General features: G+C 40.7%; 1 protein-coding gene across 1 annotated transcript in view; it reads right to left on the bottom strand.

Annotated features, from left to right (window-relative positions):
• Nucleotides 1-13,406, bottom strand: part of E2F7 (E2F transcription factor 7) — a 13,921-nt gene extending 515 nt beyond the window's left edge. The window contains exons 1-13 of the mRNA XM_089674071.1: nucleotides 13,252-13,406; nucleotides 12,702-12,796; nucleotides 10,207-10,485; nucleotides 9,663-9,822; nucleotides 8,659-8,931; nucleotides 6,727-6,885; nucleotides 6,506-6,643; nucleotides 6,190-6,375; nucleotides 5,496-5,580; nucleotides 3,445-3,856; nucleotides 2,797-3,013; nucleotides 1,675-2,087; nucleotides 1-1,114 (exon numbers count right to left, since the gene is read on the bottom strand). The exon at nucleotides 1-1,114 is cut by the window's left edge and continues 515 nt beyond it. Coding sequence (XP_089530197.1) covers nucleotides 947-1,114; nucleotides 1,675-2,087; nucleotides 2,797-3,013; nucleotides 3,445-3,856; nucleotides 5,496-5,580; nucleotides 6,190-6,375; nucleotides 6,506-6,643; nucleotides 6,727-6,885; nucleotides 8,659-8,931; nucleotides 9,663-9,822; nucleotides 10,207-10,485; nucleotides 12,702-12,796; nucleotides 13,252-13,267 — 2,601 coding nt within the window. The 5' untranslated portion in view covers nucleotides 13,268-13,406 and the 3' untranslated portion in view covers nucleotides 1-946. The remainder of the gene's footprint in view (nucleotides 1,115-1,674; nucleotides 2,088-2,796; nucleotides 3,014-3,444; nucleotides 3,857-5,495; nucleotides 5,581-6,189; nucleotides 6,376-6,505; nucleotides 6,644-6,726; nucleotides 6,886-8,658; nucleotides 8,932-9,662; nucleotides 9,823-10,206; nucleotides 10,486-12,701; nucleotides 12,797-13,251) is intronic.
• Between the last annotated feature and the right edge of the window lie 1,200 nt (nucleotides 13,407-14,606).

The raw sequence follows: 14,606 nt of genomic DNA, 5'->3' as shown, positions 1-14,606 counted from the left end.
AATACTATTCAAGTCAATTACGAAAGGTCATAACTACTACTGTAGTGTTAATAGCTATGAAACATATTATATTATGTTCATTGTGCCCATATTAACGGGAACACGAGAGGACTCTGGGCCATGGTGACCTTAAGCTTTGGACATACAAAAACATACGTTAAATAATGATAGACAATATTTAGTCCACCCTGCTCTTGTGACAAGTACACTAACCGATTATAAATATGTATCATCATTACTGAACCCCTGAAGTCCACAATTTAAACAAATTAAATATATCCAATAACAAAGTTACCATGTGAACATGGCACTGTAGAAGTGTTTCAATACATAAGTGTTATGTATGCTCTGTGAGGCTGTACACCAAAATGTCCAGGATAAAAAAATATATATACCACATTTCGTTTGGTGTGAATATACAAAAAGAATACAAGTTTGTAGTTTTTGCTTTAACTTCAGATACTGAAGTTTTCTAAGATAACAGCTAAGCTACAAGCAATTCATTTTCAAGTAGCAAAGCAACTGCTCTTAAGAGCATCTGGGACTAGTAACAGTATCTCACCCAAACCATTTAACAGTTAGTGTGTTGCTATGGATACAGGTGGAATTTTCAGCTTTTGACATATGTTCCCATTCACACTATTTGAATAAGACAGCAATTTGAAGATGTAAACTCAGTCACCCTTACACAATTACTTGTTGACAACCAGTAATCTAGACAACTGGTCAAGTCAATGTCGGTTAAGTGCTGGCTGGTTTTTGCAGGAATCTCAAACCCATCAAAAAGGTTACACTGATTATCATACACCAGTAGGACAATAAGTGAAATTCTACCCAATTCCTAGGTAAAATAAAGGTTTTCTGACATCTATACAATTATGGAATGCAGAGGACAGTGTTCCAAAGGCCACACGGTTCTAGAGAAAGACAGTCTGAGGGCATCAATTCAATCATCTGAACTACTGCAGATGTCTAGTCTTCTCTGAGCAGAGCTGGAGTTCCTGGCTAGGGACCTCTCATTCTTCTGAAGAGCTGGAGAAACTCCCAAACTGCCGGGCGTCTTGAAGAATGTGTCCTTGTGCAGTGGACGCATACTCTTTGGAGTTAATGGAGACTGATTTGAGTAAAGGGGAAAAAAAAAAAAAAAAAAAAAAAAAAAACACGAGTCAATAAACAATACAGCTGAAAAGATCTACAGTTTCAACAAATGAAACAGCTGATTCACAAAACCTTTGATAGAGATTGCCTTTTGCATGTGTTTTATTTTAAGATATGTTTTCATATAAGATTGGTTAATAAATATAATTAATGTAGGTCCACCCCTAAGGACAGCGTTAATTATACACACACCAGGGACAAGAGGCTCTCTAAAGAGGGGGGGGGGGGGGATGAATAAAAGGTATAGAAGTTATTGGGGTTGAGCTTTTGGGCTTGAAAAGAGCATGCTCCATGTCTGTCGTATACCCCCTTTACTAATTAGTGATTCACTAACCCAGAACACATTGGTTTGAGAGGCACAGGTTGGACTGGAACACACACACACTAAATAATTACACAAGGATAAACATGACAGTCTCACAGCATGCATCTTTTAAGTCAATGGGATAGTCAACATTCATTTGACAATATAGTTTCTAGAGTGGATAATCTTTTTCTATAATAAGGATTCCTTACCTGGTTTGCTTTAACAGGACCAGGTTGGACCACACACACAGGGGAGTCTGCAGCTGTAGAACTGGCAAGTTTTTCAGGCACTGGACTCATACACACTGGGGGGAGAGCTGGTGGTTCTAGGGAAGTTTCACATAGTGGAGGAGATAGTACAGGTGGAGCACCAAACATGAAATGTGAAGAAGGCAGCAAGCCAGGTAGACTGTAATTCATATTGTTGGGACTAGCAGCAAGCCCACTGGAGACAGCAGAGAGTTGGCTGGTAACTGCAGGAGAGCAGATGAACGGCAATGCAGCAAGAGCTGTTGAAGGCACCATTACATAGGGAACATTAACTTGCGGTAGATGACTTGGAGGAAGGCCCATTGCTCCTGTAGCTTGACTTGCAGGAAGAAAGAAATTGAAGCCATTTAATCCTAAAAGAGAAAATACAAATATATAAATAATTTAGAACCTGTGAAATATTTAAAACCAGTTTATGCAATTCCTGTATATTTATTTATTTCCCCCCATAAGTTGATTGAATTTTAGACAAAAGATATAAAACAGAGAAAACCATAGTGGTGACACTATTACACAGCATCATTGCTATTCTCCATCAGTAGAAATATATACAGGACATATACAAGAAGTAAAGTATATAAATAAACAATTCCTAATAAGGAGGTACATCAAAAGGAGAGATAGGGGTTGCATGGTAAATGGAAGTGGCAACTCCCAGTAAATACAACATAGTAATTGCAGAGTAAATGATGTACCCAAAAAAATAAACATAGATGTAACCATGAAAGTCAACCGCTTCTAATGCAAGCAGAGAAAGGTCAAAACCCAAGATAATGGCCTAGGTGGAATGAAAAAGGGAACATAATCTTGAGGATAGACTGCACCACAATGCATAACTAGAAATGCGTAGAATCAATGATGTGGCATGCTGCAGGAGTTTTTTTTTTTTTTTAAATTAATTATTTGCTTATTGAAGGAGCATTCCCTGTTCAGAATAAAAAAAGGACACAATCCTCCCATCAGTGTAAAAGAAAGTTGTAAAACGTCTAAATTCCTTTTAATACTACAAAATATAAATATTATACGTGCTACAGAAATACAAAAATTGGAGCTTGAACTTACCAGCTGTTGAGGGAACATAAAGATACTGTGGTGGTGCAGTAGGATTAACACTAGTTTGCAGACTATCGTCTTTTGTATTTAAGACCTGTTGAATGCCATTTGGCTCAAACACCTTCTGTACAGCATAAGTGGAATCTATATGCCTTTCCTCCCCAACATGCTCTGGTGATTTATGCTGAATACTGGTCTCATAAGGAGTTTCAGGTGTCCAAATGCTCTAAGAAAAAACAGTTATATTTGGCATTAATACATGTCATGAAAAAAAGTGCACAAAAAACACATTGGAGTTGATATACTAAAATTAAAGAGTTCAAAATCTGGTGCAGCTGTGCATGGCAGCCAATCAGCTTCTAACGTCAGCTTGCTCAATTAAGCTTTGACAATAAAACCTGGATGCTGTTTGAGATAAGGGGGAGCAGACGCCACTCATGACCAGCCCCAGGAGTCCAGTGTGTTGTATTTGTGGAGTGGCCTCAGCACCGTACTAGCCACACCCTCTGACATGTTTCACCCCGCCCATTGGGGGCAGCACCATTAGGCTTTACACCTGGAAGCTGATTGGTTTCTATGTAGAGCTATACTAGATTTTGCACTCTCCCCACTAACTTAGCATTTACAGGAAGGTCACAGAACTGTGGTTATACCTACTTTTGGCATGACCAAAGAAAGAGGGGCCTCATCATTACTGTCAGTCCTTTGTATTTTGGCTGGTTGGTTGCTTTCAGACATGTTCCCCAGATCTGAAATTGGAGATGTACGATCTTTTCTGTGATGTATATCCAAACCTTTTCCCCCAGGAGGATTGCCACAGAGCATTAATACAGATGTGGATGGAACATACATGTATGGCTGGTTATGTAGAAATCCATGACAACTCTGGTCCAGGTTAGAGGGGTTTACAAACTTTAGCGAACTTATATCATTCTGAGAAATGGAGCTCTCCTGGTCAAGACGGTGCCTAACACTGTACTCAGAATCCACAGGTACAGGCACAACAACCGAGAATGGCACAGGACCAAGGTTTCCATTGGAAAGCTTATCTGTAATAACCCTCTGATTCCTGAAAAACACAAAATATATATATATGAGAAAACATAAAATAATCTAAACTTCAAAAACAGAAATAAAGCCCTGGCATGGTATTTGGCTTAGCTTAAATGCGGTTTCCACATTTGCAGCCAAAATTGGGATAACACCTGCTATATACACGTTACATTGGGATAACACCTAACTATATATATTTGTTGCAGGCTTTCACTCACATAGCATAACTAAAAAAACTAAACAGCAATTGTTTATGGGTTTTTTTTTTTATTTTTTTTTTTTTAAGTTGTGCTGTTCTGGAAATTCCAGCACTATAAAATCATACTAGTCCTCTTTGTTTTTGCAGGGGATGGGCAGCTGTGTTTGCCATAACTAACCCGTATGTATTGGGCAGCCAGAACCATCAGTTAAAAACTAGATTTGAACACTGTCTGTTCTTACAAAGAGTTAAAGACTTAGAAGCTGGGCTTCTTGCTCTGAATGGGAAACAAACTAACAAAAAGTAACTTTTATGTAAATGTACTACTTATGACAGCTATAAAAGTATAACTAAATGAAAATATACTTGTAACTAATTGTAGCCAAACTGTATGAAGCAATTTAAGTCTAACAAAGAGTTAAGAGAAAGCTACTAGTGCTGAAGTTAAAAAAAAAAAAAAAAAAAAAAAAAAAAAAAAAAGAGAAGAATTAAGTAGGATTGTGTACTTATTAGGCCCTCAGGTTGTTTAAAAGAAGTTCACCTGAAGGACCAACACCTGAATATGAACCCGGGTGATGTGGGACCCCCTACTAGACAGGGGAACCTGCAAACAAGACCAAAAAGGAGGACACAGAGAATCAGCTTAATGCTCAAGACCAGCATATAAAAAGTTCTCCACTAAAAGGGGAATAACTCAACACAGAAGGGAGCACTGCACCAGCAAAAAGCTGAGCAACCATAACCCACCAAAAACAGGTGGGACATCTACTAATTCCTGAGTAGGGAGAAGCACACTCACAAACTAATGTGGGAAATGAAAAACTGGGGAAGACACCCAGCAGCTACAGAAGAATGGGTCCAAACAAGAAAGACCTGGTCTACATAAGAAGGCCCTAGGCCTTGCACCCCTAACACCTATAAGTGCCGATAACCGGCATTTCCCTGTTTACATGTGATCAGCTGTGATTGGACACAGCTGATCACATGGCCGAGCCGACATCTTCGGCTCTTTCCGTAGATCGGTGATCCGCTGTGTCCGAGAACGAAAGAACCACCTTGCGCCCGTCATTGGACTATATGGCGGGCGGGAGGTGGTTAAGAGAGAACATCGCTTAGATATACCAAGGACTTTAAAAGAGCCCCCTGACCTGACCATTTTTACCTGGATAAAGCAAAGATCTAATGTCCGAGATACCCACAGCTAACTGGGGTAAATAGTACTTAGGCATGTCAGAACACTGGCATTTCCACCAATAATCTGGCTTTAGAGGCATCTGCAGTGCTCCTACCTCTCCTCTCTGCATAGATAAAACATGCAGTTTCCCAGGCTGACAATGTGTTTAGGACCCTGCTAGAATATGCAGATGCTCAGGAGTAAATCAGGTTGTACCTACAAGTCTGACTGCCCTCTGTCTATGGCCAACCTTATATGCCCTTAAAAAGATATTTTACTTACTTGCAGTCTTCTTCGATCTGCTGTCTACAAATCGCTGCTAAATGTGCCATCTTGGATGAATAAGTATCAACACTATCCACAGAAACTAAAAAGGGAAAAAAAGAAATATTTGTTTAAAAACATAGTATCCAGTATTACCAGTCAGGAAATCGATCAATTCCTGTACTTTATGGAGATAAATTTAATAGACCACCATAATCTTGTATTTTTTGGCTGAATTTTAACTGTGTATATGAACTGTCTTCTGATTAGATCTCACCATCTGACTGCTCATGCTGTATAAACCCAATTAAAGCAATCCTGTTAGGAGTGGTTAATAAAATTGACAAAAATAGCAACTCATGAAGAAAATGGTTTTATATTTGCCTGTCCATTGGCCAGTTTGTCAAGTCTTTGTTTCCAGTTTTGTGAAATAGCATCTCCCTTGCTAGCTGCTTTGGTTCCTCTTGGCAACCTCCTGCAGTGACTAGGAGACAGCAGAAGGAACCACAGCAGATAGTGGGGACCTGCTATTCAGCTAGAACAAGGAGTTGAATATATTCAGAGTTGGGAGCTCTGCAAAAGGCCAAAGTTTCTGCAAATTGGCCAATGAACAAGTATTGCGTCATTCTGTTCACAGGGTTTTGCTTTCAGGATTTTTGTAACCCTCAGAGTTGTTTTTGATTCAATTCTACATCACAAAAGGAATATTTACCTTTCTGAGACTTGTGAGGGCTACTGGGCTCAGAGCAAACCTTCCTTTTCACAGTATTAATAGCCTGAATGTGGTGAAATGAGGAATGACGTAGCAGTCGCTGCTTGCTGCCATTAGCTGTGGCAATACAGCCTTTTCTTTTAGAATCTGGCGATGGAGTAGTAGTTGTGACTTCCATCTTTTGGTCTACAAAAGGTAAAACAGAATTCCAGATCAGTCAACATTTTCCATCAATGAATCTGGAGTAATATCTATTGGCCGTTTTACATTATTATGTAATGAGCAAAGAGGCAGACAAGATAGATCACTAACTTACCACCTTCTGTCCTGAATTCAGTAGGGCCAATCCATTTGAATGCAGGTTTTCTTCCACGCTCTTCTGTTACATGGACTTTCTTAATCAGCCCAAGACTGGTTAGGACATTAGCTATGTCATAAAGACGTCGTACCTTGGCTGAAGAGAGAAAACAAAGGATGAATACATGCAGCTGACGCTACTATAAAATACAAACCTTCTGATGGGAAAGGAATGCTTACTTTTAAACTTGCTGTGATCAGAAACATCTTGACTTTCTTCAATGAGGATTTTGGCTGCTATCTCCAGAGTGATAATCTTGGTGGTTGATACAAGGAACAGCATGACAAACTTCTGGCTCATAATCCGCAGTGATTTATCCTTGCGACTGCTGGCTGATGCTAGGATAAAATTAATAAATAGATAGAAAATGTATTAATAAAATCAACAGTACTTGAATGGTTGAATCTAATCCCTTTACAGAAATGAGGAAAATTAATTCTGTGTATATTGGCACTTAAAATGATACTGTTACAGCACTTTACTGATGCAGGTATTACACACTTGCTGTTGCATAAATATCTACTCCACGGGCCACATGCTGAGGTTTCTGTTGCTGACTCATTCTAGTTTTCTGGCAACAATTCTGTCCACCTGAAAGGGTTGAATTAACTACAGCGACCAAGGAGCATCAGAGTGCTGTAGTCTCAAAATACTGATTGCAGGAAAGGTGTATACCAGGTCCTCTTTTACTGCCTGACCAGGGAGCAGAGTGCTGGAGTCTCAAAATACTGATTGCAGGAAAGGTGTATACCAGGTCCTCTTTTACTGCCTGACCAGGGAGCAAAGTGCTGGAGTCTCAAAATACTGATTGCAGGAAAGGTGTATACCAGGTCCTCTTTTACTGCCTGAACCTACTTTACAAGGGACCCTGTAGTCACTTGTAAATAGCCGCTATTTCTTGATCCACTGCTTAATGACCAATTTAAGTCATTATATTGAAACACACAAAAGGAACCATGCACAAAGTAAATTAACCGGAAACTACAAACCTAAAATGATTTCCTTTTTAAAAAAAAATAAAAATTATATAGAAGCATAGGGTATGCATTCAGTGTTATGTGAATGGGAAAACTACAAGTCCTGACAGTCTTTGCAGCTGTCAGCTTGTAGTTCTCAATTAACTACCATGGCGCTGTGGTAGTTCATTGTAACTGCCTGCCCTCAGAGTTACAGGCAGAGAGATACATACAGTCTTATTTTTTACCTGCACAAATGTGTGCATTTATAATTTTTTTTTTTGAAAAGTGAACTTAATCCTTTAACTGCTTGGATCAGGTGCCCCCCCATTGGCCACTGAGGATACCAGTCAATGACATTAAAAGGCTTCCTTTTTCCCCACTTACATCTCTAGATCTACTGATCATTTTCAAAAGACAACTACTGCTTATTTGTATTTTTAAATTGTATTCTGTTTGAATTGCCAAGGGTTGTGACAGCAAGTGTGGTAACAAAGTAAACTAAAGAAATCAAACTTGGCATGAGACAGAAGGAGCAGCAATTACAGAGGAAACAGACCAGCAATTACTGAGATAATTTATGACCAGCAGGTTGGAAGCCCCACAAGGTACACTGCAGCTTGTGGGCAGGCGAACAGTACCTGTATGTCCAACCATCTGCTCCATTTTACACCTTAGTAGTTGTGCAAAACAGGAAGAGGCTGCCCAATTTATCTTCCACAAACTATCTTAAAATCAAGATCAGACTCTTGGAAATTAGTGTCCCCCATGCATAAGAGGATGTTAAACTGCTAGCCCTCTTTATGAACGCTTTTAGAATATCCATAAAACAGCAGTGGTGGTATTACATATAGTAACATAGTTAATCTGGCTGAAAAAAACAAACAAAAGTCCATCCAGTTCAACCATAGAAGAAAAAAAAAAAAAATTATAATTCTATACCCACAGTTTATCCAGAGGAAGGCAAAAAGAAAAAAAACTCAGCAAGGCAGGATCCAATTTGCTCCTGCTGGGAAACAAATTCCTTCCTGATCCCCCCCCAGAGGCAATCAGATATTCCCTGGATTGTTATAGTTGTTTACAAAACAATGACAAAAGTAGAAGAGTTAGCTCATTGTCAGCAGCAAATAAATAAGTCACCCATTATTCACTCACCAGATGGGCAGTCTGCTTCAGAAAACTGTAATGAAAGGGCACCCTGGTTTATCAAGGAACAGTGCTTCTTCGGCTCCACCATGAAATCCTTGTGCTGGAAGGTGGCAATCTGTGCTCCGTAATTCTGCCTTTCCCCCTCCCACTGAAGGCTTTTTAAGGTGTCATTTAGGTTGTGCTGTCCATGCCAGCAGTATTGATTCTTTGCCACACGGCTCACCAAGTGCAGCGACTCCAAGACATTTACGATGTCATAGATCCGTCTCCTCTCCACTCCTGGTAATGAGAAAAAGTAATTCACTTAAATATTTCATGGAAAAGCCACACCTTACCACACTCCCAGCATAATATGGGTCTAGAAGATTAATGTATCTGATGAGCACGCAAATGCTGTCCTTACATGGAACGATTTAATACAGTCATACTATAGATCGATTTACTGTCCGGAAGAAAAATACATTTGGAAGAGTGAAAAAAAAAAAAAAAAATTTTGCTTACTGCGTCATGCACTTAATTATTTCAATTTCCTATGTTTTGATTTTTTTAGTCGAGACTGATCACAATAATTTCGATGACACAGTATGAGCCTTTTCGATAATTTATAGCTTCAATCATAATGTCTGATTCTGTGAAGAGTTGTTCAGATCAGATTGTTACATGTGCCTAGTGTACAATGGCACTTGGGGGCAGAACAATGTACAATTTGTGCATTTGAGCCACAGATACTGCACACAGCCACCCCTAAAAAAACAAGAGAGATTTCTGGATTTCTAAGGGTGGCTGTATGCAGCACCCATGGTTCCTTCCCCAATTTTACATTGTATGGCCTCAGGCGCTCGTGAACATGATGCCTCTACTGTACTGGAAGAGACTTTGTATCCCTTAGCAATTCTAATCCAGACTTGCGCCTCTCCAGCATAAAAATACAACACTGCAAAAAACACCCAGCCCAAACTTTTTTTGCCTAAATTGTATGATGATAGATATTTACAGAAAGATATTCCTACCAAGGCTTGAAGCAGCTTCATCCAAAGAGATAGTAGTTTTCTCTGTTGAAAGTGGGTAGCTAGGATATCGAGCCAAAAATTTTTGACACAGAAGGCCTAGACTCTTTTGTTTCCTGCTCGGTCTCTTCTCCAAATCATCAATGTCATCCACTGCCTCAAACTGACAAGAAAGAAAAGTATATAAGAAAAATAAAATTAGAACACAAATTAATCCACTGAAAGCCTCTGTATGAAAATTGCATTGCACTCAATTGTCATTTTCAGATTGGTCAAGAAATAACACTTTTCATGTGAAACCAATATTAAAAAAGGTTGATGTTCAGCTAAACAAACAAACAAACAATCTAAAAACCTTTTTTTTTTTTAAGAATACTAAACATAGTTAGTCTGAGGAGTACTTCTCAAAAATGGAACACCCCTTTACACTGAGTGAGGTTTCTTTGGGTGGGGCCGTGCCTTTCGATTTGCTGTCAGCACATATTAGATGAATGCAGTGACTGAACTGGCAAAACCTCACACTTTTATCTTCTCTGTTTTTTTTTACCTGTTGGGCATCGGGCTCATTGTCCTCTGGCTCATTGTTTTCTATTGGACGGAAGAGTTCCTTCTTCTTTTCCCGGTCCCTGATTTCTGGACTTGCAACGCTGATAAGCATCTTTAGGTTGGCGGTGGGTGTCCATGGGTCTGCGAGAGGTCTGTCAGCTGCTTTCACAGGGGTGATGGGAAATTTCTCTGGGGTAAGACCCTTTTGTTTTGACAGATCAATGGGCTCTCCTTTTAGTGGTATCCTTGGGCTTATTCTGAATCGGTCATACATATTCTCCTGGAAATCAATCAAAATAAAATTTAAATGTGCAAGAATAAAAATAAATATATACAAAAAAAAGAAAAGAAGTAGACTAAATTGCTTCTCTTTGGTGGTCAACATCATATTTATTTTCTCTGCTTACAGGATTTTACATATCTTACTCAATCTTTTTTAGGGTAATAAAGAAGCTAACCAGACATACTTGCATATCCATCCTGAACAGGGGTGGCTTTACATGGGCAAAGCACTGGGTTGGATACAACTGACCAATACCGAAACACTGCTTGCAACAAACTGGCCGTGTATCAGAACAAAACAAAAATCATAGGAAGGTCTGACTGTTGGGAGCTCCTGCTAGCACAAACCATTGCAAATGCATTTCTGAATGCTTTTGTAAATCTTTTTTTCACTGTACTGAGGTCCGGTACATTTTACTGCATTCCAGGACAGTTCTGTGCAGGAAAAATGCAGCATGTTCTATTTGTTTTTCTGTAACCGGAAGACACTGTAACGGCAAGCACTGGTATGAACTGTTCCATTAAAAAAAAAAAAAACCACAACATTTAACCTGCTTTCTATGTGTTTGGGATGCAGTAAAAAAAGCACTGGAACACATGTGGTGTGAACTAGCCCAGATTCCAATGGTATAGTTCACTGCAGTGTGTTCCAGTACAGTCAACAAATTAGAATATGTTGCATTTTTTTTCTGCAAGGAATGTATGTGGAATGCAGCAAAATGCATTGAAAAGATGCAACAGAACGCACTAAAAAAAAATGCACCAGAACGCACTGGAATGCACTAAAAAAAATGCACCAGAACGCACGGGAATGCACTAAAAAAAATGCTCCAGAACGCACTGAAAAAAAAGCACCAGAATGCACTGAAAAAAAGGACCAGAACGCACTGAAAAGAATGCACCAGAACGCACTGGAATTATCTGAAAACAAAGCACTGAAAAAAAATGCACCAGAGTGCACTGGAATGCACTGAAACAAAATGCACCACAACGCACCAGAATGCACTGGAATGCACTGAAAAAATGCACCAGAACGCACTGAAAAAATGCACCAGAACGCACCAGTATGCACTGAAAAAAATGTACCAGAACACACCGGTATGCACTGAAAAAAATGTACCAGAACACACCGGTATGCACTGAAAAAATGCACCAGAACGCACGGGTATGCACTGAAAAAATGCACCAGAACGCACCAGTATGCACTGAAAAAGCTGTACCAGAACACACCGGTATGCACTGAAAAAATGTACCAGAACGCACCGGTATGCACTGAAAAAATGTACCAGAACGCACCGGTATGCACTGAAAAAATGTACCAGAACGCACCGGTATGCACTGAAAAAATGCACCAGAACGCACTGGTATGCACTGAAAAAATGTACCAGAACGCACTGGTATGCATTGAAAAAAAAATGCATCAGAGCGCACTTGAATGCATAAGAAAAAAAAAAAAAAAAAAAGTACTAGAATGCACTGGAATGCATAAGAAATGCACCAGACACACAAAAAATTAACCAGAACGTGTTAAGGGCTAGTTCACACCTGCATCCAAAATGCATAGAAAGTAGGTTACATGGTTTTCAATCGCATAGTTCACACCAGTGCTTGCTGTTCCAGTGCATTGTGGTTCCAGAAAAAAAAAATAGAAAATACTGCATTTAAAACAGCAAAAAACACACCGGAACACATCTACAAGCATAAAATCGCATCAAAAACACACCGGTCCCAGTACAGTAAAAAAAAAGAAAACAAAAAAAATAAGTACATCTATAACATATTTGTAAATAAATCAAAAACGCACCGCAACGCATCAAACATGTGCATGCAGAAATGCACCCAGAACGAATCCGGAGTGCGTTTTTGTGATGTGCACTGGACCTAAAAAAAAAATAAAAAACAAGAAAACCCCAACAGGAAACTTTGGGGGGAGGAAGCAGTGAAATGTATCAAAATCTGGATTGCAAAAGGATGGTGTGAACTGGCCGTTAATAGTCCCCATTTCCAAACAGCTTTTCAGCGCAACATAGGAAACATTTGCCAGCACAAGGGACAACACTTCTTCCTACAAAAGCCCTGATCACCAGCTGTGTTCACAATCCAACATAAATAATAATAAAAGCAGCAAAGGTCTGGGCAATCCAATAGAACAATGTTCCATGGTGGTGTGTTATCCTGTAGAGGATGCAAAGTGCAGGCTGGATGTGTAGTCACCTTGTGTGCAGTCCTGTCGTCCCTGTCGTGCTCCCCTTTACTCCTCCTGGAGGTGCCCAGATCTTTCAGGGTCAGACAGCCGGAGACGTCCATATCTAGAGAGAGAAGTGTGATATTAGTGCCCCTCAGAGCTCCCAGCCTCATCGGTGCCCCTATAGTAGTGTATAGAGGGGTGGGGGCGGGGAGGGATCTCCTGCACAGTTTGGGCGCCCGATCTGCCCGGGACTTTTTGGTAATTTTGGCGCAAAGGAAACTCAGATCCCGGGAAGAGCAGATCGGGGGCGGGATGGGGGGGTTGTAACATGACACCATCAGAGGATCTGCTGACTAAGAGTTAACCCTCTCACTGCTGACCACCCCCCTCCCTCCCGGCTACAATGGAGGGAAAATAATTCAGATCAGCAACAAGTGCTGAGGAATGCCGATCTGTACTCCATGCCACAGAGGCCCTGCCGTACAGGACACCACCGATCACCGATCTGTAATAGATGGGCACAGGCGATCGGCGATCCAAAGACATAAACTTTCTAATAGCAAGAGGAGGACTTACCTGTGTCTTGGACCATGCGAGGACAGATGGGACCGGTGCGGGTGTTGCTCTATGTGAGCGGAGCGGACATTCGTGTGATATCAGCCCTGGAAGGAATGAATGATTCGGGGCTCCGATGGAACTTTCTCACTTCTCTCATCCCGCTACAGCTTCTATTCTGGCGCCCTACTACGTGACACTAGCCAACGGCCAATCAGAAGCGCGAGCAGTCAACTCGGACGCACCGGATTGGAGAAGCGGGCACGCCTCCTCGCCCCTCCCTCCAGTACTGGGTAGGTGTGAAGTTAGCGCGCTGTACTGTGTCGCTCCCGCCTTCACCTTGTCTGGTGGCAGCACCTGGGACTGGGCCGGCCGGGCGGTTGTACTGGGCACTGCGCGCCACTCCGCTTTGTTATGAGGGAGGAGGAGGGGGCGGCACACGGGACAGACCCGCCAAACTTCTGAAACTTCACTAGTTATAGAGAGCCATAGGCCGGCGGGGCTGGACGAAGGGGGAGGGCGGCCTGGTGGCTGGGGTTGTGTTGTAGGACGCCGCGCTTCCTTCTCCCCCTATCCCGGGTCATGTGCTGACTGGACCGCTTGTTGGTGGGGGGCGGGGAGGATCAAAGTTCTGCGTACTAATATTGGGAGAAGTTCATGGTAACTGATCTCCTCATCCTTCATTTGTATGGTAATGTGTGGATTGGGCGCAATCAGCCGCCAATTGTGGATTCCGGCCCATTTATTATTATATTTACCTTCATGCAAATTGGTTTTTATCGTTTTTTTAAAAACGTTTATGTACTTTTATATATATATATATATATATATATATATATATATATATATATATTTGCTCAAAACATGCACTTTTGTGTCTTTCAGTATGTCAGAGACAAGGTTCACACCTGTGCATGTGCAGCTGAGGGGCTTTTGCGGCATGTTTTCCAGAGTGTTTCGTTTTCGTGTTTTTGATGCGTTTTGTGTGTTTTTGTTTCGTTTTGGCCATTGGTAAGCAAGGAGGGGTCTTGTCATGCAGGAAATTGCAGCAAAAACACATACGTGCGTTTTTACACTGATCTGGGGAAAAACGCATAGTTGTTTTCACCAGTTTTTTTATTTACAGGACGTGTGACTCAAAAAAACCAACATGGGTGCTTTTTTACCACATTGTCCTTTAAAAATGTCAATGGGGGAGGTGCCTTTTTTGCTGTTTAAAAAAAATAAATAAAAATTTAATGCCAAACCTGCACAAAAATTGAAGCAAACAGGATTTTTAAAAATTGCACCGGACCCACAAAGAATCAGTGTAAAGAGTTCCATAGGAATACATGGTTATATATTCTTACCTTTTTTTTTTTTTTTTTCAAACCACT

This window comes from Staurois parvus, unplaced genomic scaffold (assembly GCF_062004578.1).
Source record: "Staurois parvus isolate SC_StPar_1 unplaced genomic scaffold, SC_StPar_1.0 ptg000147l, whole genome shotgun sequence".
Taxonomy (NCBI): Eukaryota; Metazoa; Chordata; class Amphibia; order Anura; family Ranidae; genus Staurois; species Staurois parvus.
This window is presented reverse-complemented; position numbering and strand designations above follow the sequence as displayed.